Raw genomic sequence first — 17984 nt, 5'->3', positions numbered from 1 at the left:
GAAACTGCAGCAGATTTTTCTCTTGATGTGTCCATAATCTGCCTCCCTCTCAAAGACCTTATCTTCTTATCTGACACTTACTAAGAACAGAATTTGATCCCTCCCTAGCTAGGCAGAGGTTCACACAGGTACAGTTTTCTATCCATTCCTTACACCAGCCAATTGAGAATGGACCTTTTGGTATTTTTGCATCTGATTGTCCTGAAGTTCATCCAATGACATGTTTTCTAATGATAAGGATACTCTTCTCCAGTAGAACCTAAACTCAGGCCTTCCTAAATCGTTCAGGCTTTCTATGATTCTCATGACATTTCATTTGGTGATAACTATCAGAATAATCATCATAATATCCTCCTTCTTGACACTTCTGGTTTGGTTTGAATGAGTACATTGAATTTTCCTATATTCCTTCCCAGTCCAACTGGAATAATTTCTTACTGGAAAATAAATTTATCTCTTATATTTTTCATTCCTTATATTTCTAGGCCTGAACTTATAAGCTTTCAACTTCAAGAAGGTATTCATTTGTTTGTCCCCTGTCCTGTCCCCCCCCCCACCATTGACAGGACCAGATTCTTCAATGGTCCCTGAAATTGGTCACATCAATAGCTAATAAAGCAAAAAGTTTAGTAATCTTCAGACATGCTGTCAAAGTAGATAACCGGCAGTTTTAAAGCCCGTTATAGTAATGCAGAGGTGAAGTCTTTTTTTTTCATCCAGAGCATGTTCCACCAGATCCCCAAAACACAGCTGTGGCTTCTCTGAAAAATTTATTCTTCACGTCTGCCAAGCTGCTACCTGAAGTTCTCTTTATAACTCCTTTAGCTACTGCACTGTTGCAGAGACATCAGCGCTAAAGCAGTACTGTGTAGAGCAGTTGGGCAATCCCTATTCAAATGAGGTACGTGAAGGAGATTTGTCTCCAGGTAAATGTGAATATGCAAATGGTTCCTATAGTGCTAGTGTATGTGTGGATATCTCTCAAAGATGGAAGGAGGGATTTTGCCAGTAACAAGTTCTTGCAGTGCACAGTGTCCTGCCACATTCCTCTTTCCCTCCCAGAGTCTTTCCAGGACCCTTTCTACGTGGGGATTCTGCAGCTGAGGGAGCACAAAGTGGTACAGGCCTGCCCTGCCTGCATACTCAGGCTCTGAGTACAGGAAAAAGGAGCACGAGCACGCCTCTTCAGATAAGGCAACAGCAAAAAATAAATAGTACTTTGAAGACAGCAATGGGGAGCGTGCCCATAGTACTGGTTACTATTAAATAACCTCTTTGCTTATCTTACAGGGGGTCTTTTACTTGTTCTTCAGCTCCACAGTTTTGGGGGGATATATGACAGCTGTCACTAGCCATAGCTAAGACTTCCACTTCTACTCATCATACTCCCCCCTTTCATGTCCGTGACTGGAAACCTTGGAAGTTATGGAGACAGAGCACTGTGCTCTTCCTAGGTTTTGAAACAGATGCCACTTATTCTTAATGATTTACCATTACTTTGTAATTTGGTGGAGTGCTTGCTATTAAGCTGCCTGGTCTATTGTATAGGTGATAAACATTTTTCACACCAGTATATTTTTTTATATTTAACTACTCAGTGGGTCAAATTAATTGTCAGCTTTCTGTATCTTTTTGAAATACAATAATACAAGACCAGATGGGTAATATATTTGGAGTTTTAGTAGAATTCATGCTCTGATAATTTGTCATTGTCTATTGTGCACTATTCAGGTACTTGAAATAACCCAAACTATTCTCACCTATCTAATGAAGAGCAATAAGTGGAGACATGTGCTGTCTACTACCTGAAGTTTCCATTTTTGTTCTGCATTAGGTTTTTCTGTACTAAGTGTGACTTGAAGGAATTCCTTTGTTTACCTCATGCTTTCTTGAAATTATTTGTAAAACATTTGAAGTTATTTCTCTTCTGTATGGATGGCTTTCAGAATTTTTTATAGGTTCATATAGAATTTCTCTTGAATTACTTGTAGCTATTATTCCCATATTTAAAAGGGAAATGTATGTGAATACATGTATGCATATAACATGACAAATGAATGGCTAAGTTAATCAGCAAAGTCATTATAAAGGGTATATTTATAGCAACGTAATAACTGTAGAACTAGTCAAAGCTTTTTATTATGTTCATTTGAGCATGACAATTTTAATTGAGTAAAGAACTCAAAAGAGCAGAACTCGAAGAATCCTGGGCTGACCCTTATCCTGAGGAGCTTAAAGTTCAAGTAGAAGTGTGATCCAGTAAAAGCTTAAGGAAAAAAGTTGAAAGGAAAGGCATTTTTAGTTCATTTTTTAAATATGTGATGTGGTTAGGTATAGTTTTTAACTTAGTGTACTATTTTTATAACTGAATCCTGGAGTGTTAATTCTTGACAATATTGTCCTTTAAACTTCTCTGTGTATGAATGCAATAGAGGTTAAATAAATAACTTCCTAAAATGTTTTTCCTTTTAGCTTCCAGAAATGCTTCATGGTGATGGAGATAATGAAGAGCATGGTTATTGTCCTGTGGGGCAGTTCATTCTTCAGAATCTAGGCCTGCTTCTTGGATTTGCCATCATGCTGGTGATTGCCCTCTATGAAGATAAAATTGTGCTTGACATCCAGTTTTGACCTAATTCTGGTAATCACTGTGGTTACAATAATAATGTTACTGTATGGCTTTGAGTCTGCACTGTTTCACTGTATGCACATTGCTCAGAGGAAAAGCAGTGGCTTGCACTACTTACACAAGTACAGTATATTCATTTCTGTGTAGGTTAACTTCTGCTTTTTTTCTAATTCAAATCAGATGAGATTACGCAATGCATCTTCTAAACTCAAGTGATCGGCAATTAGGAAATACTAAATAAGAGAAATAAATGCCAAGTCAGTGTACTACATAGTGAGAACTGCTTGCTTAAGAAAGAAAAAGTACAGTGAATGATCTACTCATTTGGGAAAATACCATTTCATTAGTACATCTGAACAGAGCCCAGAAAATGTTACAGCTGAAATTCATACCTCTGCAAGGAACCTGAGTAAGCCTTTAGTGCCACATAAGTCTTAAGTAGCGAGTGTATATATATCTATATGTATCTATAGATACATATTGAGATAGATATATAGAGATATATAGATGTGCATGCATACATTTATATATGTGCATATGTGTTTGTATATCTATATATATTCATTCTGTGCAGATTCTTCTGCATAGCGGTGACTTGAAGTACTAAATCTTACAACAGCACAAGACTGGAAACCACTGTGCCGGTTTAAATTTTAAAAAAGAAACCCCAAATCTAAACACTGTTAAAATTCTTAGAGTATGCGTTAAGCTGCACTCCATCATTACAAACTTCATGTGTAAGAAGGCAGGCTGTTGCACTATACGCTGCAAAGTGCTATGTTCTGTCGAGGATCAGTTTGACCTTGTTTTCCTGACTAAGATTTATTTGATGTTTGTTCCTTGATATTAGTAGGAAAATGCAAAATGCAGTAGAATTAGTGTTAGCTTGGGGAAATCCCTGATGTTGGAGTTATTGAGCTATTTCTGATTCTTTTTTACAGATGCTAAACATGTGTTGTGTGCCACTTGCAGCATAAACTACTGAAGAATTGTGGCTGTGAATTTGTGCAAACTCTTAACAGATGGGAATTTCTCCATTTTTTTTAACAATTATCTTGGAATGTTTTCTCCTCTTCATGTTAAACCAATCCAAAGTGCAAGATGCTGGTTACTGAACCTGGGCACAAAGGTCAAATTATGCTCTGTGTATGTAGTACTGGTAGGTTATTTACAATACTGTAATATTAGATCAAAACCTGTTTCTACAATGCCTTGATATCAGACATTGTAGCACCAGCCATTTCTGGCAGTAGAGAGTATGTAAGAAGATTTCTACTTCCAGCATAAAGGAGTTCATTTCTATAATATTTTTTTACGTTTTTGGTATTCAAATTAGATTATAAAAAAGCAGATGTGATAGATCCGTGGTATGTGTAATTTGGAAGGATAGACTGAAAATTTGGGCCTTAACTTGCTGGGATCGGCTGTCCTAGCTCAGATTGTGCTGATATGTTTATATTGCCAGACATGAGTTAATTCTTCTTGTACCCATCTCCTTAAAAAAAATTGTAAGTTTGTGAGGAGTGCAAGTTGATGCTGTAGTACTAGGCCTAAGCATGGTAGTAGCCTTTTTTAAACCATACAGTTTGTCTTCTTTTATGTGTATGCCAGGTAAAAGGTGTATTTTTGACTACGTGCCGTAAGTTTTGTTTTGGTCTGCTTGGTGCCAGTGTAGCTGCTAAAAGCACTGATCCTAACGCCTTTAATGAGAGCCAGTTGGTATCTTCATTCCATTTCAAGTTAACGTGTGTTTCCTGTGGCCCTTTCTTTTTCAAAGCTTCATTGGTCAATTTAGTTTCTACTGCGAGCAGCTCATGTATTTTAAAGATATTGGTTGGTTCTTGCCAGTATTTCTTCCTAATGCAGTATCAAGAAACAGTATTAAGGGTCCATTTCAAAGAAGGGCTCAGTTTCTTCAGTGAAGAAGCCAAAAGCCCACCCAGAGTTCAGGCATGCAGCCACATGATGCTCTGAACTCAGGTTTACTTTTTTTTCTTCTTTAAACATGTTTCCTGTTGGACCCTAATTAGCAAACACACTGTTGTTAGCTTCAGATTACTGAGTTTCTGCAGTGCAAAGATACTGGGTGACATTTTTTGATAGTGCCCATGTTAGGTCACTGAGTACCAATTTCAAAGATATTTAACTCACTGGATACCTTCTGAGGATCTAGTTTAAAGTTTAAGTTTAAACAACCTATGTTTCTTATGTATTAAACTGACCCTTACTTTTCCTTTTCTGTTATACTCAATAGAATTGAGGGGGTCATTATGTGATTGAACTGATATTTTGTCAAATAATTTTGTAAAGTTTATTTCTTTTAATTAATTCTTTTCAAATGAAGATGTCTATATTTCAGGTAGTATATTTACTTTTGTATTAGTTGGAATATGGTTGTAGCTTAATACACTGCCTCGATAGGAAAATAGTTAACTTCTTTCTAAGACCATCTTCAGACAAGGCAAAAACATGGTCCTTGAAGGTAGGTACTGTATTTTTCATTAAATATGGGTTGTTTTCTTTTACTTTCTAGTATTTATTACGAGTTATGAAGAGCAGTGTAACAGCTGTGACTTCTTCTCTATGTTTCCACCAGTATTGAATTCCAAATTATTCTAATGTATACTTTTGAGTCATGTTACAGACAATCTGAATTCCACTACATTTCCACTTGGCTTCAACATTCCATTCTGTTTGAATCCAGAGTCTCACTTAACTTGTGTTTGTTGGAGGGCATAAATGTTACTTGTATATTACAATGCTGTCACTGTGTGACATCCCATATGAATTTTGATGTAGATCACATTGCACTCAATCCGCTGTGATTATGCTTAGAAAATATTGTAGTTGTTAGATGCAGTGTGATTTTTTTTTTTTTTTAATTTTTTCCCCCCCTCCTGTTAACAATTGGGTCTATGGTTTAAAATGTGATTATGGTCCTATAAGATAACTTGCTGAGCTATCAGTCTTTTTGTTATAACTAAGTCATTTTTTAAAATTTTATAAAGCTGGAAATGATCAAATGCTGTTTTGTTCATTGTCAACAGTGTTGTATTCATTTTATGTATGTTCCTTATAAATAAGGAGCCTTCAGAAAATAAAATTATTCAAGGAGCAGATATTTTTGTTGGCTTTTATAAGGTTTTATTGTGCACCTTTGTATTTTAGTATTTTGTTTCAAATCTTGTTAAAGGCACAAATGCAACACGGTAAAAAAAACTCATTTTGATTTCTCTTTTTATATGGCATTTCAGGACTAATCTGGAAAATGCACCTACCTCCATAAATTGTGATAGGTTTATGAGTTAAGCTGACATAATAATGCCACACCCTGTCTGATCCAGTGTTCTTGCGGTTTGTCTGAAGGGAGAGTCATTGCAATGACAAAGTTGGTGGAATGGCCTGTAGTTGACAGGATCCCTCTTCTCTCGCTGGTCTTGTACACTGGCGCCAGGTAACTGGGTCGCTGTGGAATGTCTGCTCTCCTACATGGCTTTAGCCATATCTGCAGTAAAGAATAAAATAATCCTTTTCATCTCAGTTAAAAAAAAAGGGGGAGGGCAACAGGCTTGGCGTGGCCAAAGTGTTTTGATATTGTTGGTTTTTTGTTTTGTTGCTTTTTAACAGATAGCCCTGAAAACCTGTTTCTTGTTTTCTTTTTCTCATCAGATTGCTTCCTCTCCCAAAATATGCAACACCAAACTTCCTGTCACTGTCACTATTAGCAGAGGATGCTCAGCTCCTTTCAGACAATTTCTATTTCAACACAAAACAAACATTTCAATTAAATGATTTTTTAAAGTAATTACTGTTACGTCCTTCAAGACTAGAACTTAAGAGTATTAATGATACAGTATTTGTTGGTGAATAATACTATAAAATGTTGCCAAACAAAAGATACTGACCACAGGTACACTATCATGGAGGATTTTGGGGTGAGATTCTGCTAGCTTCTTAGTTTGCCTGTTCCAGCGTGCTCCATCCAAGAACAATCCGTGCACGTAGACCCCTGAATCAGTTGTAAAAGATACCATATGATGCAAAAAATGAAAATGTCTTTTATCTGAGAGCAGCTGCTAGTGCAACACAATTTCATAGAATCATAAAATTGTTTAGGTTGAAAAAGACCTTCAAGATCAAATCCAACCAATAACCCGGTACTGCCAAGTCTACCACTAGACCATGTCCCTAAGCACCACATCTACATGTCTTTTAAATACCTCCAGGGGTGGAGACTCAGCTACTTCCCTGGGCAGCCTGTTGCAATGCCTGACCACTCTTTCAGTAAAGAAATTGTTCCTACTGTCCAATGTAAACTTCCCCTGGAACAACTTCAGGCCATTTCCTCTTGTCGTATCACTTGTTACGTGGGAGAAGAGACCAACACCCACCTCGCTACAACTTCCTTTCAGGTAGTTGTAGCGAGCGATAAGGTCTCCCCTTGGCTGCCTCTTTGCCAGACTGTATAGCCCCAGTTCCCTCAGCCGCTCCTCATAAGACTTGTTGTCCAGACCCTTCACCAACTTTGTTGCCCTTCTCCGGACACGCTCCAGCACCTCAATGGCCGCCTTGCACTGAGGGGACCAAAACTGAACACAGTATTTTGAGGTGTGGCCTCACCAGTGCTGAGTACAGGGGCACGATCACCTCCCTGCTCCTGCTGGCCACACTATTCCTGATACAAGCCAGGATGCTGTTGGCCTTCTTGGCCACCTGGGCACGCTGCTGCCTCATGTTCAGCTGGCTGCCAGCCAACACCCCCAGATCCTTTTCCTCCAGGCAGCTCTCCAGCCACTCCTCCCCAAGCCTGTAGCGTTGCATGGGGTTGTTGTGAGCAAAGTGCAGGACCTGGCACTTGGCCTTGTTGAATCTCATAAAATTGGCCATGGCCCATCGATCCAGCCTGTCCAGACCCCTCTGTAGAGCCTTCCTGCCCTCGAGCAGCTTGACACTCCTGCTCAATTTGGCGTCACCTGCAAACTTACTGAAGGTGCACATTGCTAACTGGCAGCTGATTGTGTGGGAACTGTTTGTCAATTTTATGTGTTCCAAGTGATGATCTAATAACTCTTAGTATAACACAGTCTTATACTGCATTGCAATTTGTTATGATTACATAAAGATCTATAAAGTTACAATGCCTAGCAATATCATAGCTATCCAGGCTTTTTGAGTGATGGAGGTTAAAAATTATTCCAGAGTACAGGACACTATTTTTACAGTTGTCATTATAATAAAGTTTTCTGTATGTACTATACATTGTCAGCTTTAATGTTTCTAGACTTGGAGATTTGATCATATATACAGTCTTCTACTAGTTAGCCTTCACATTGTTTCATTGCTTATGTTTTAAATCAACACTTGCTTATACCTTTCTAAAGTAGTTCATTAAAGTAAAAAAATAATAATCTTTAAATGTTTAAAAAACAGAAATAGCTTTATCTTGACACATCATAATGACACAACAGAATGACAGCTGTCACTCCCTCAGCTCTCCAGAAGGAACAATAAATTATAGCAACATCTACAGAACTTGCACCTTCTTGCCCTGTAGACTGAAAACTGTAACTTCTAACACAAAAAATAAACCTGCCCCAGCAGAAAATTACTTGAAACTGGCTGGATGTGGCTCTCCCAGGCAACCTGCCAAGCCCTTCTTTTTACACAACTTCCAATCAAACTGCTCCTCAGAAAAGTGTTAAGAGTGTTAAGAACAGTTCAGATTGGGCTTTTTTTCTGAGGAAGGACAAGCTAACAAATGTATCTGCAACTAGAACCTAAGGTAAGTATTATATAATAAAATGGTTTGATAAAAAATAGGGCTTTCCACACCCTAGAACAGTCCCCTACTGCATTGTGATCATAGCGAAAAGATATTTTCCTAGGGACAGTTGAAGTAGCATACCCAACTTCTCCACTAAATGTTTGGTTTTCCTTGGCTTAGGAAAATATGCATCTTCAGACATATATGCTAATGGAGTGACACAAAGGGGGAAAAAAGGCAAGCTGGATATCACGTGGAAGTTTGATCTGTTGTGGGACGTTTGGGGCAAGGAGTGTCCTCTGTTGGTGTTACTTTCTATCTGCATGCTAATCCAGGAGGTGAACTAATCTCAGCAGTTCTTAAGGACTTAAACAGTATTTTGCCTCTTCACTTCTCGTGCATCTCATGGGGGGCAGTGCAGTTGTGTATGTTTTCCAGCTGAATTCATTAGCTTAATTGCATAACTATGAGTCTGCAACTCAATGTTAACTTCTGAATACATCAGCAAAGGCAGCTAACTGACATGCATTTACTTACCATCTTCAGGAGCAATTTCATATTCCTTATCTTCCAGCACTTCATAGTCAAATTCTAGTAGGTCTATTGGAATGGTGTATTTTCTGGCATAGTTCTGCTGGGCACCTGTTAAGAATGCTTGAGTGAAGAAGAATCCTGAAATCCAGAAGACTGGTGGACTTCCATTTTCATACCACAGCTGCAGCAGCAAAAGCGAGGAGGAGACAAGAAAAACACCTGCCTTTTATATTTTTTTTTTAGTATTTAGGAAAGCAGTTATCTTCTAGAATAGCAGAAGTAATTTATCCCTTTGTGAAATCAGGACTGTATATTTCTTTTCTGAAAGCAGTGGAACTTTGGTCTTTTTAAACAAGTTGTTTAAAATGTCCCTAGCTTCTGTTTAAAAAAAAAACAAACCACCACAAGGACCCACCCTCAAACAAAAAACACAAAAAAAATCCAGCACTGTTGGCTGGAAATATATAGCTCATTTGAATGACTTCATCTGAATAAGGCTGTTAAACATGCATCATCTTATAAGTTTATCAAAGGAGTGTTCTTCTCCTCTCGCTCATTGACGGCTGTTCAGCATTCACCTTCATTTCTCTGTGCAAATGACAGATTTTTTGCAGGCTGTTTTCTCTTTGAAAGGGTAATAATTCCCTTCCAGGGCCAAAGTCACATGCTGTAAGTGTGTACAGCAAGTTGAAGACAAGGAGGGATGATTTCCTCATGAGGATATGTGGCCTAATTAAACTTCTGTTGATTTGGCGTAGGGAGTGAGGGGAGTGTGTTTTTTGTTTGGGGTTTTTTTTACTAGCTTATATTGTGGAGATGTCCCTATAAAAATGATTTTTTTAAATGCCAAAATTCATTGGATTTGGTTGTAATATATGTGAGGTCAGTTGCAATGGGGAATATCTACTGCATGCAAGAAGACCTTTTTCTCATTGTTGCAAACATCAGTTTTGAATAATGTCTGAAAAACTTTTGCTACAGTTATCTGCTGCAGAGAATTACAATGAAGAGAAGTAAACTAGTTGTCTCTAATAGTATGTCATTTTCCTCCCAAGAAATAAAAGATAGTCTTCATAGCTATTGGCAGTTTTCCATTTGTACAAGTTTAATTTCTGTCCCAGATTCTGTTTAAGAAATGGCACTTTTGTTCTTTACACATATTGCTGTCAGGCTTGCTATAGATTAAAGTGGAAGTTATTGAGGTATGTTGACTGGGTGATGTGTGTCCAAAAAACATAAAATAGAGGTTCTCTGGAAATGCAGATATTGTGAATATCCTTCTAGACCTGAAACCGGATGCTTTTTTGAGTTTGTTTGGTTTTTTTTAATTTGCTTATGATTTTTGTTCCTAGATCTTTTGTCTATCTTGGGACCTGTTCATACAACAGGTATGCGGTAGGCAACCTGAGACTGGGTTTCTTCAGTTGATGGAGATTACTAAGCCACAGAATGGTGCTGAGACTCTAGGTATTACTCATTTAAAGTCAGTTTGGGGAATCTGCACTCTTAGAGGTGAAGGAACCCCACCTAACTCATCCAGCTTTCTTCTCCAGCACTGTACTGAAAGCTTGGTATTTGGCTTTAACGTAAGAGTTTGTGTTAAAATGTTTTACTAATTTAAGCTTGCTCATTGGAAAAGAAACTCAACAGTATTTTCCTAAGCTCTCTTTTAATTAACTCCCTTCCCACCACCAGATTTATATGCAGTTTAAGAGGCCCTTACTAAATTCACTTCAGAAGACCAATTCTTTCATACAGTAATACTGACATACTGCAGCTCTCTTTGTGCGGTACAGGGTATGTGGCAAAATTTAGCCCTTCATTAGATGCTGTGATGAGCAAATGGCTATATGAAACAGATCCACAAATGAACTGCGCTTTACCTATCAGTTTTTCAGTAGAAGTAATTTTTGTGTGTGTGTGTTCACTTGTGGAGACATCACCTGACATCAACAGACAAAAATAATAAGCAGCATTAAATACATCTGCATAAATGGTGTGTGCTCACCTGTAAGAACTTTAGTCTGTTAAGGAAGTCAGTCACATAGCTGCCCAGAGGCTTGAGGCTTGGGTAAGACTTACTCATCCATAGTCCTGGAACTCTGCCTTTCAGAATGCTGTTTACCACTTCTTCCAGTTCAGCAGACATCACTACTAGCCCCTAAAAGAAATTTTGGAAAGGAAGATGTCAAAATACTTTACCTAACAGGCTTGCTTTAACGATTAAAAATCAGCATAGTGCTCTGTCCAACAGTTGTTATGAACTTCTAGCTAAGTCAGACAGGAGCAACACTGAAAACAAGAATAATGGACATAATGGATTTCATAAAAAGTTACTACAGTCTTCTGTCTGATCCGGCAGTTAGTCGCTAGATTGGTCTGGGAAAAGGTCCACAGAAACATGGTCTTCCCAGAGCACTTCCGAGATTTACTAACTGTAAATGCACCTCTTTGTTATTATTTAAAGTTTCCTCAAAACTGTGACACTGCTGCAAGTGCCTTATTCTAAAGTGGCAGACTTTTCAGCTTGTAGTATGGCTTTAACAGGGAGGGGAGCAGTGTTTGTGAGTTTTGGGGGTTTTTTGGTTGGTTTTGTTTTGTTTTTTCTCAATTCCTTGTCAGCCTTAAGCTATAATAGGATAAATAAAAATTACACAAACTGATTTTTTTGCTGCCTTTTTTTTTTCCCCCCCTGTATTTTGCACAGCTGTAGCTTTTGATTCCTACTGAGAACAAACATCGACTTTAGACTGTGATACATTAACTGGAATCCTCACTGGCAGTAATGTGCTATTTGAGGTGTTGAGATCTGCTTTCATCTGTAAGAAATTGTGTGACGCGCTTCAGTCTTTCACACCAGTGAGGCAGAAAAACAGATGTGAACCTAGTTCCTGGTTAGCCTATTTGCTAGCAAATCTGTAGCTAAAAACTTTCTGGTTTGGTTTCTCTACAGTAGGCACAACAGTACTTTTGTATTCCATTGTAATCCTATCAGTTCTAACATACAAATCAATAAATCAGTTTGGAATCTAGATTCTTTACAGTGTTTTACTGGCCAGACTGAATCAGACTTCAGGGCCAGTTCTGTAGGGTACTTGCATTGATAGCTCAGCGATTGAGACTAGGTCCTAGGTATATGTCTTTAAAGGTTATCTTCAGCTCACCTTTATTGCTTTCTGGATGTTAACACAGGAGTCCCGTATTGTCTCCAGTAACTTGTTAAAGCGTCCCATCTCTTGGACAAGCACAGTATTCATGCTTTGAGTATAAGTGGTTGGATACCTCCTCATTGCTGCTTCAATGTCAAAACTTGGAGGAAGTTTGCTCAGGATGTCACCTGTGACTTCACGAACAACTTCATCAGTGGATTTTGCACCACCACCAGATGCCCGAGACTAGAGAGAGCCAAAGAGTTGGATTTACTTTGAGAAAAAGAAAGAGGACCTAGGAGAGCAAATAGTTAAAACGGAGGAAAGTAGAGCTGTTATAAAGGCATTGTTTAAAAGGTCATTATAGTTCCAACACTCTTCCCCTGTGACTGAAATAAATTTGTTTCAGAATTCCCTATAGTATTGCAAAAGGTTATTAGCTTAGCACTAAGAAAATCTGGTTTCCTACAGATTTGTGTCCTTAGTGTTCTTGCCAAAACCCTGCTTCCACTGTAAACCAGTCTTTCTCCCCCCATTTCTGATGTACCCATCAGCATCACTGGCTGGCCAGATGTTGTGAAACAGCACAGAGCAGTGCCAAGTTCTGTCTCACTGTCCCGCCATGTCCCTCTTGCTCTATATTCAGCTCTTCGTTTTCCTCATGAAGCTTACAGGAACTGTAGTATCCCTAGATTGTACCCAGCTTACAAACTAGACTGAAACTGACTAGGAAGTTGAAAACTGTGAAAAGCTGGGGGGAGCAGAAGATACACAAACTGACTGTACCATCAGAGAAGCTATGTTTCCTTAGGAAGACAGTCAGGAAAAACTCAAAACAAAAAAAAGCCTTAAACGATTCCCAAGTGGAACAGTAATTTCACCAGAATGGAGATATAACACAATAAGGTACAGTAAAAACTGAAAAAAATAATCTGAACTAATCTGTACTAATGTGGAGATGGAGTAGAAAGTTATAGTAAGATGGGGTGTGACTTTTATTCTTTGCATACCTGCGTAAGAAGAATGTTATCCAATAACAGTTGCGTTTCTGACTGATCCTTGGTGATATCGGCATTTGCATTCATTCCAAATATCTCTGGGGAAGGATTCAGCGGAAGTGTCTTTGTATATTCAATATAGCTTTGGTACTAAAAAAAGGGGGGGAAAAAAATACCCTAGACTTCAAAGGAGATGCAGAAACAGCCCATGACAGGCTGCAAGCTGCATCTCAAAAACCACTACAAACTTTCCTAGTGTACAAATACAGCACGTAAACTAAGATACAAAAGGAAATACAGGAACTGACTGTACCTCACAAATTCATTTGAGACATCCTCTTCCCCAAAAATCAGGGTTGGCTTTGCCTAAATAATTTGACAAAATTTCTGACAGCTGTTGGCAATTATCTTACAAAACAAGATACCTAGTGCAAGGGGCTGGAGCCCCTTTAGGGGCTCACTGCTTGCCAAGTGTGTGAAGGTGTTTTGCTGATGTGTAACATAAATCTCCTCGGTGATAAATTAAGCTGATTACTATGTCCTTTCTGCCTCCAGCAGATATGATCAGCTAATACTCTTATGCCTATTTTATAATGCTTTTAACTTCAGCAGGTTGTGTTTCTCCCTTATTGTCCCCTAAGTGTGCTGACTCACACAGGGCAAAGTCAATTTAGTTAGTAGTAGTTGGGGTGGGCTTTCTTACATCATTTGTCTGTCTTAGAAATCCCTGAAACAAGTCCTAACAGAATGTGAGATTAAGCCACAAAAGCAAGCATTGGTAGCAATAAGCACTAAGGCACATATCAGTGTCAGTAAAGATAGACCGATTTTTTTAGAAAAGAGGCTGTTTGTAGTTCTGTTGTTCTGGGATACTTACATCTCCTTCAGGAGGAGCAAAATAAAGGCCACTTGGATCAAATTTATAATCTACATTTGTAATGATTTCCGAGGAAAAGAACATATTTAGGACACTACGGAGCGTACGCCGATCCCAGTCATCAGTAACTCTGCCACCATAATTACATTCTCCAGTCATATAGCGAAGAGCATCGTAGGGCACCTCCTGAAAGAAAGCAAGACAATGATCTGAACTGCAGCCTAGCATTTCTCTGGACAGCCGTATTGGTATCATTGCAATCTATTTGGAAGTCACTCAGAATTCTCACTGCAAAGTTTAAAAGCTGTTATTTACTTCTGCTAGTTCATGTTTGTGCCATTGATCTTCTCATCTTCAAATACTTCAGTAACTGTCCATCAAGTCACCCAGCATTGCTTCTTTTGAAGAATAATAGCACCAAAAATTTACATATTAATGCAGTTGGAACTCCCTGAGTACAAGTTCATGGAAAACTTTTCCAAAATTATCTCTACTTCTTTGGCTATACATACTTCTATAATAAATGTATGCAGCCACAGGGCCATAGCTGTGCTCAAAAATGTTATTTTTTTTTAGGGGAAAAAAATCAAACACGCTTAAAGCCTTGAGGTTGGAAGAAGCTGGACTCCTCTTAGCTGCATAAAAGGAACAAATTATGAGTGATAAGAGACATTATTTACAGGGAGTCCGGGCAGGAGTGGGTGATTTGCTGAGAACTGGAATAAAGCAAACCAGTCAAAAAAAGTACCAAGAAATCTGTTTTCTACATACAAGTTATTATTTTTCAGGGAAACCAATGCTCCCTCCCCGCTAGGCACTACATTCTCTCATAAGCTTTGGTCAGGTAATGGGAAGACATCCCCCTCAGACTCCTCCCTTCACTCTCCCACAGGAAAACAAACACCTTCATGAAGTTGCCTTCTCATGCTGAATCACAATTTACCTATTAACCACATTGATAACTGAACACACGCTGGGCTGACAATGGTTTGAAAATAACACCCTCTTCCTGCCCCCAGCCATAACTTTAACAGATTCTGGCTATAGTGGGTTGCTTAGGAAGCTGGAACATAAAGAAGTGCCATGTATTGCTAGCAAATTCCAGCGAGGCCTCTATGAAACACTGCCTAGCTCTGCAAACAGGGAAAGAAACATCATCTGCCAAATTTACACAAATAGATCAAGGATGTTATTAATCTGCAACAGTCCAGGGTCTAATATAACCCTTACCATTGAGTAAATCACAGTAATTAAATGTTGTAGTACAATATTTTACAGCTTGCAGTAACGCTGCCAAAAGCTGAATCCACAGCTCATATGTAGAGACAGGATAAGATTCCAAGGAATAAGGCAATTCCATGGAACAAATGCTGCTTTGTTTTGCATGACAGAACTTCTAAATTGTAATTTGAAAGTTTCCCACATTAGTTATATACTGATCATGGTTCATTAACCACTTAAAATGAATGTGGTTAGCACTACTGCAAGTAGACCTTGGGTTTCTAATTAATTTACTGCCCCTACTAAACTGTTGCTGTGGCAGCACTCAGCCTGCAGTGGTACATGCACTAACAGTCCTAGAAAGTGCAAGCAAGGACCAGTAACTGCTGTGAGAGGCTGCCATACCTCGTACTGGTCAAGGAAGATGTGCAGCTGCTGCACGCTGATGCGCAGGTCGGTCTCATTGAACTCGTATGGAATGTTCCAACCCAACGGCCCAAAATTCCGCCTTTCTTGCACCAGCGCGTGGAAGAAGCAGAGGCCATACAACAATGTCTTGAACTCAGCCTTAAATCCAAATGCAACACCATTAATAATTTATGGCTGGTTTAAACCGTTTCAGTTTTTCTCACTGCAAAAGGAGTGCAAAAGACAGCAGTGCTGTCTCTGAGTCACTCAAAACCCAGCATCTCCTGCTCCAGTAACATACTGTTCATGAGTCAGGGGTAGCTTTTTGACATACAAAGGCCTTCTGCAGGAAGTCATCAAATTGTCATAAGCATCAGTTCTAAATATTCTATTAAACCAGTAAGAACCCTCAAAGAAATTTCATTTTTAAAGCTATATGTAATTATTATACATGAGACATACAGCTGTGAGACCATGTACCTATGAACTTTTTTTTTACACCATTGTATTATAAAACATTGTTCAGACAATATTCCTGCCTTTTTTTTTCCCCTCTCATTATTAAGATAGATATCAGGGCTTTAAAGAAAAACTTCAGGTAGGAACTTTTGGGGTTTTTTGTTTTTCAGTTGAGACCATTTAGCAAAGTATATGACCTCATTTAGAACTACATTAATTATAGAAAAATAATGTAAAAATAATGTAAAATATGCTTGCAAACAGGTATCTAATTATGAAAAGAGTGGTTAAGATTTTTCCCACTCTTTTTTTTTTTAGATTAGAGAGTTGTATTAATGCCATAACACAAAATCTCAATTTAATAAGTAGGAGAGAGGCAATAAAATAAAAATTTCATTTACTTCACTATTGCCAGTAGTCAAAACCAGTTCTATTGCAGTGGAAGACAACTATTTAATTGGGAGAGTTTTCTTCCCCAGAGCATATATATACACAGTCATCAGGGTCTGCTTTAACTGATTTACAAAGTTACAATACAACATTACTAACAGGTTTTCTGCAGCTGTTGAAAAAGTCAGGATCAGATATTGGATCCATCATGTACGAATGAATTATATTGGCCCGTAAACCTTTTGGTGCTTCATTTGTCATCTTCACTCCATTCTGAAGTATAGACACCGGGAATGTGGCAGATGGGTAACTGGTGAGCCACATTCGGAAATCTGGATGTGTTGTATCAGGGTTTAGCTCCTGCAACAAATACATATAAAAACAGGCAAATGGAAGACACAATAGATTAATTTACACCTCAAGTGTTATTATTAAAGCCATTTTTTAGTGGGAAAATATACCAATCCAAAGTTTAATTTCTTAGGTGCTTATATGTGATCATAGCGAAAGTCACAGTTACAAATGACAACTTCCCTTTACAGCTGGTATGTTTTCACTCAAGACTTCCATATTTTGAACTGAAATTTGTGCTCTCTGTGCACGTTTGTGGCATATATGAAAAAAACAAGTGCAGGCTCTGTACCACAAGAGCAGTGGAATGTATACTTTGTCCATTTACTGCACTTAGTGTCATACAGCTGTTCTGGGAAGGGCTAGAGTAATAATATGTATACATCAGAAATATATTAAGTTTATTAAGGGGCGAGGGGGAAGAAAGAAATACACACTAGTAGTTCTTTGGAAACCCAAGTTCAAGCGTAAAATTCCTTAGCATACAACTTCTGCGCAGCAGTAGGCATATGATGAAAGCTCTTGGCCTGAAGGGGCTGCTGTAGTGGCGGGAATTTACCGTTCAAGGAATGAGCCACACCCACCATGTTTGTAAGCACTTTTTATTCCAGCAGGCAGAAGGAAAAGACAGAATCAGTATGTGATGGATTACCCTTACATAATGCAAATCATCACGAAGTATGTTAAGCTGGCTTTTCAGTCACCTGTATGGATCAGACATGCCTTCAAAAGTTTTTATAAGATAATACTCATTTTTACCTCACAGACTCTTTCCAGTGTTGGCATCCATGAGCTTGCTAGATGGCAATTTTGCAGAACTATCCATGTTCCTTCCTTTACTGCCTTCTCTACCATTTTCATGGCTATTGGACCTTGGCCCTGACCAAGTGACAGAGAACTCAGCTTTGTACCACCATACCCCTGCATATAGAAAGCATAATGTAAGTAAGAATAATATTGCATAAATACACTAAGCCTTCTGATATGAGAGTTCACATCTATATGTATTCTTTAAATATTTAATGCAGTGTCTATTTTAAAATACAGTTTCAATCTCTTCTTTCATGTCATTTCAGTTGACCAAAACCTCTTATCTATCTTCCAGTTAAAAGCTCCAACAACACATCCATTTAATCCAGGACTGTAAAATTCTGACAGTTTCAAAATACTCCTGAAAACAGTACGCTTTTTAAGGATGTAGACA

At 38.4% G+C, this 17984-nt stretch overlaps 2 protein-coding genes across 5 annotated transcripts in view; one reads left to right on the top strand and one right to left on the bottom strand.

The window, feature by feature from the left end:
* SLC39A10 (solute carrier family 39 member 10) overlaps positions 1-5748 on the top strand; it is a 45253-nt gene extending 39505 nt beyond the window's left edge. For 3 of the 4 annotated variants that reach the window (XM_075093904.1, XM_075093905.1, XM_075093906.1), the window contains one exon: positions 2473-5748. In XM_075093904.1, coding sequence (XP_074950005.1) covers positions 2473-2631 — 159 coding nt within the window. In that variant the 3' untranslated portion in view covers positions 2632-5748. The remainder of the gene's footprint in view (positions 1-2472) is intronic. The other variant, XM_075093903.1, reaches the window with a different exon arrangement.
* A 121-nt stretch (positions 5749-5869) lies between these two features.
* DNAH7 (dynein axonemal heavy chain 7) overlaps positions 5870-17984 on the bottom strand; it is a 122273-nt gene continuing 110158 nt past the window's right edge. The window contains exons 56-65 of the mRNA XM_075093902.1: positions 17540-17701; positions 16589-16789; positions 15578-15739; positions 13952-14137; positions 13087-13224; positions 12092-12322; positions 10936-11088; positions 8931-9108; positions 6535-6638; positions 5870-6134 (exon numbers count right to left, since the gene is read on the bottom strand). Of these exons, the coding sequence (XP_074950003.1) occupies positions 5928-6134; positions 6535-6638; positions 8931-9108; positions 10936-11088; positions 12092-12322; positions 13087-13224; positions 13952-14137; positions 15578-15739; positions 16589-16789; positions 17540-17701 (1722 nt within the window). The 3' untranslated portion in view covers positions 5870-5927. The remainder of the gene's footprint in view (positions 6135-6534; positions 6639-8930; positions 9109-10935; positions 11089-12091; positions 12323-13086; positions 13225-13951; positions 14138-15577; positions 15740-16588; positions 16790-17539; positions 17702-17984) is intronic.

Source organism: Phalacrocorax aristotelis, chromosome 5 (genome assembly GCF_949628215.1).
Source record: "Phalacrocorax aristotelis chromosome 5, bGulAri2.1, whole genome shotgun sequence".
NCBI lineage: Eukaryota > Metazoa > Chordata > Aves > Suliformes > Phalacrocoracidae > Phalacrocorax > Phalacrocorax aristotelis.
The sequence above is the reverse complement of the archived record's forward strand: the minus strand, read 5'-3'. Positions and strand labels throughout refer to the sequence as shown.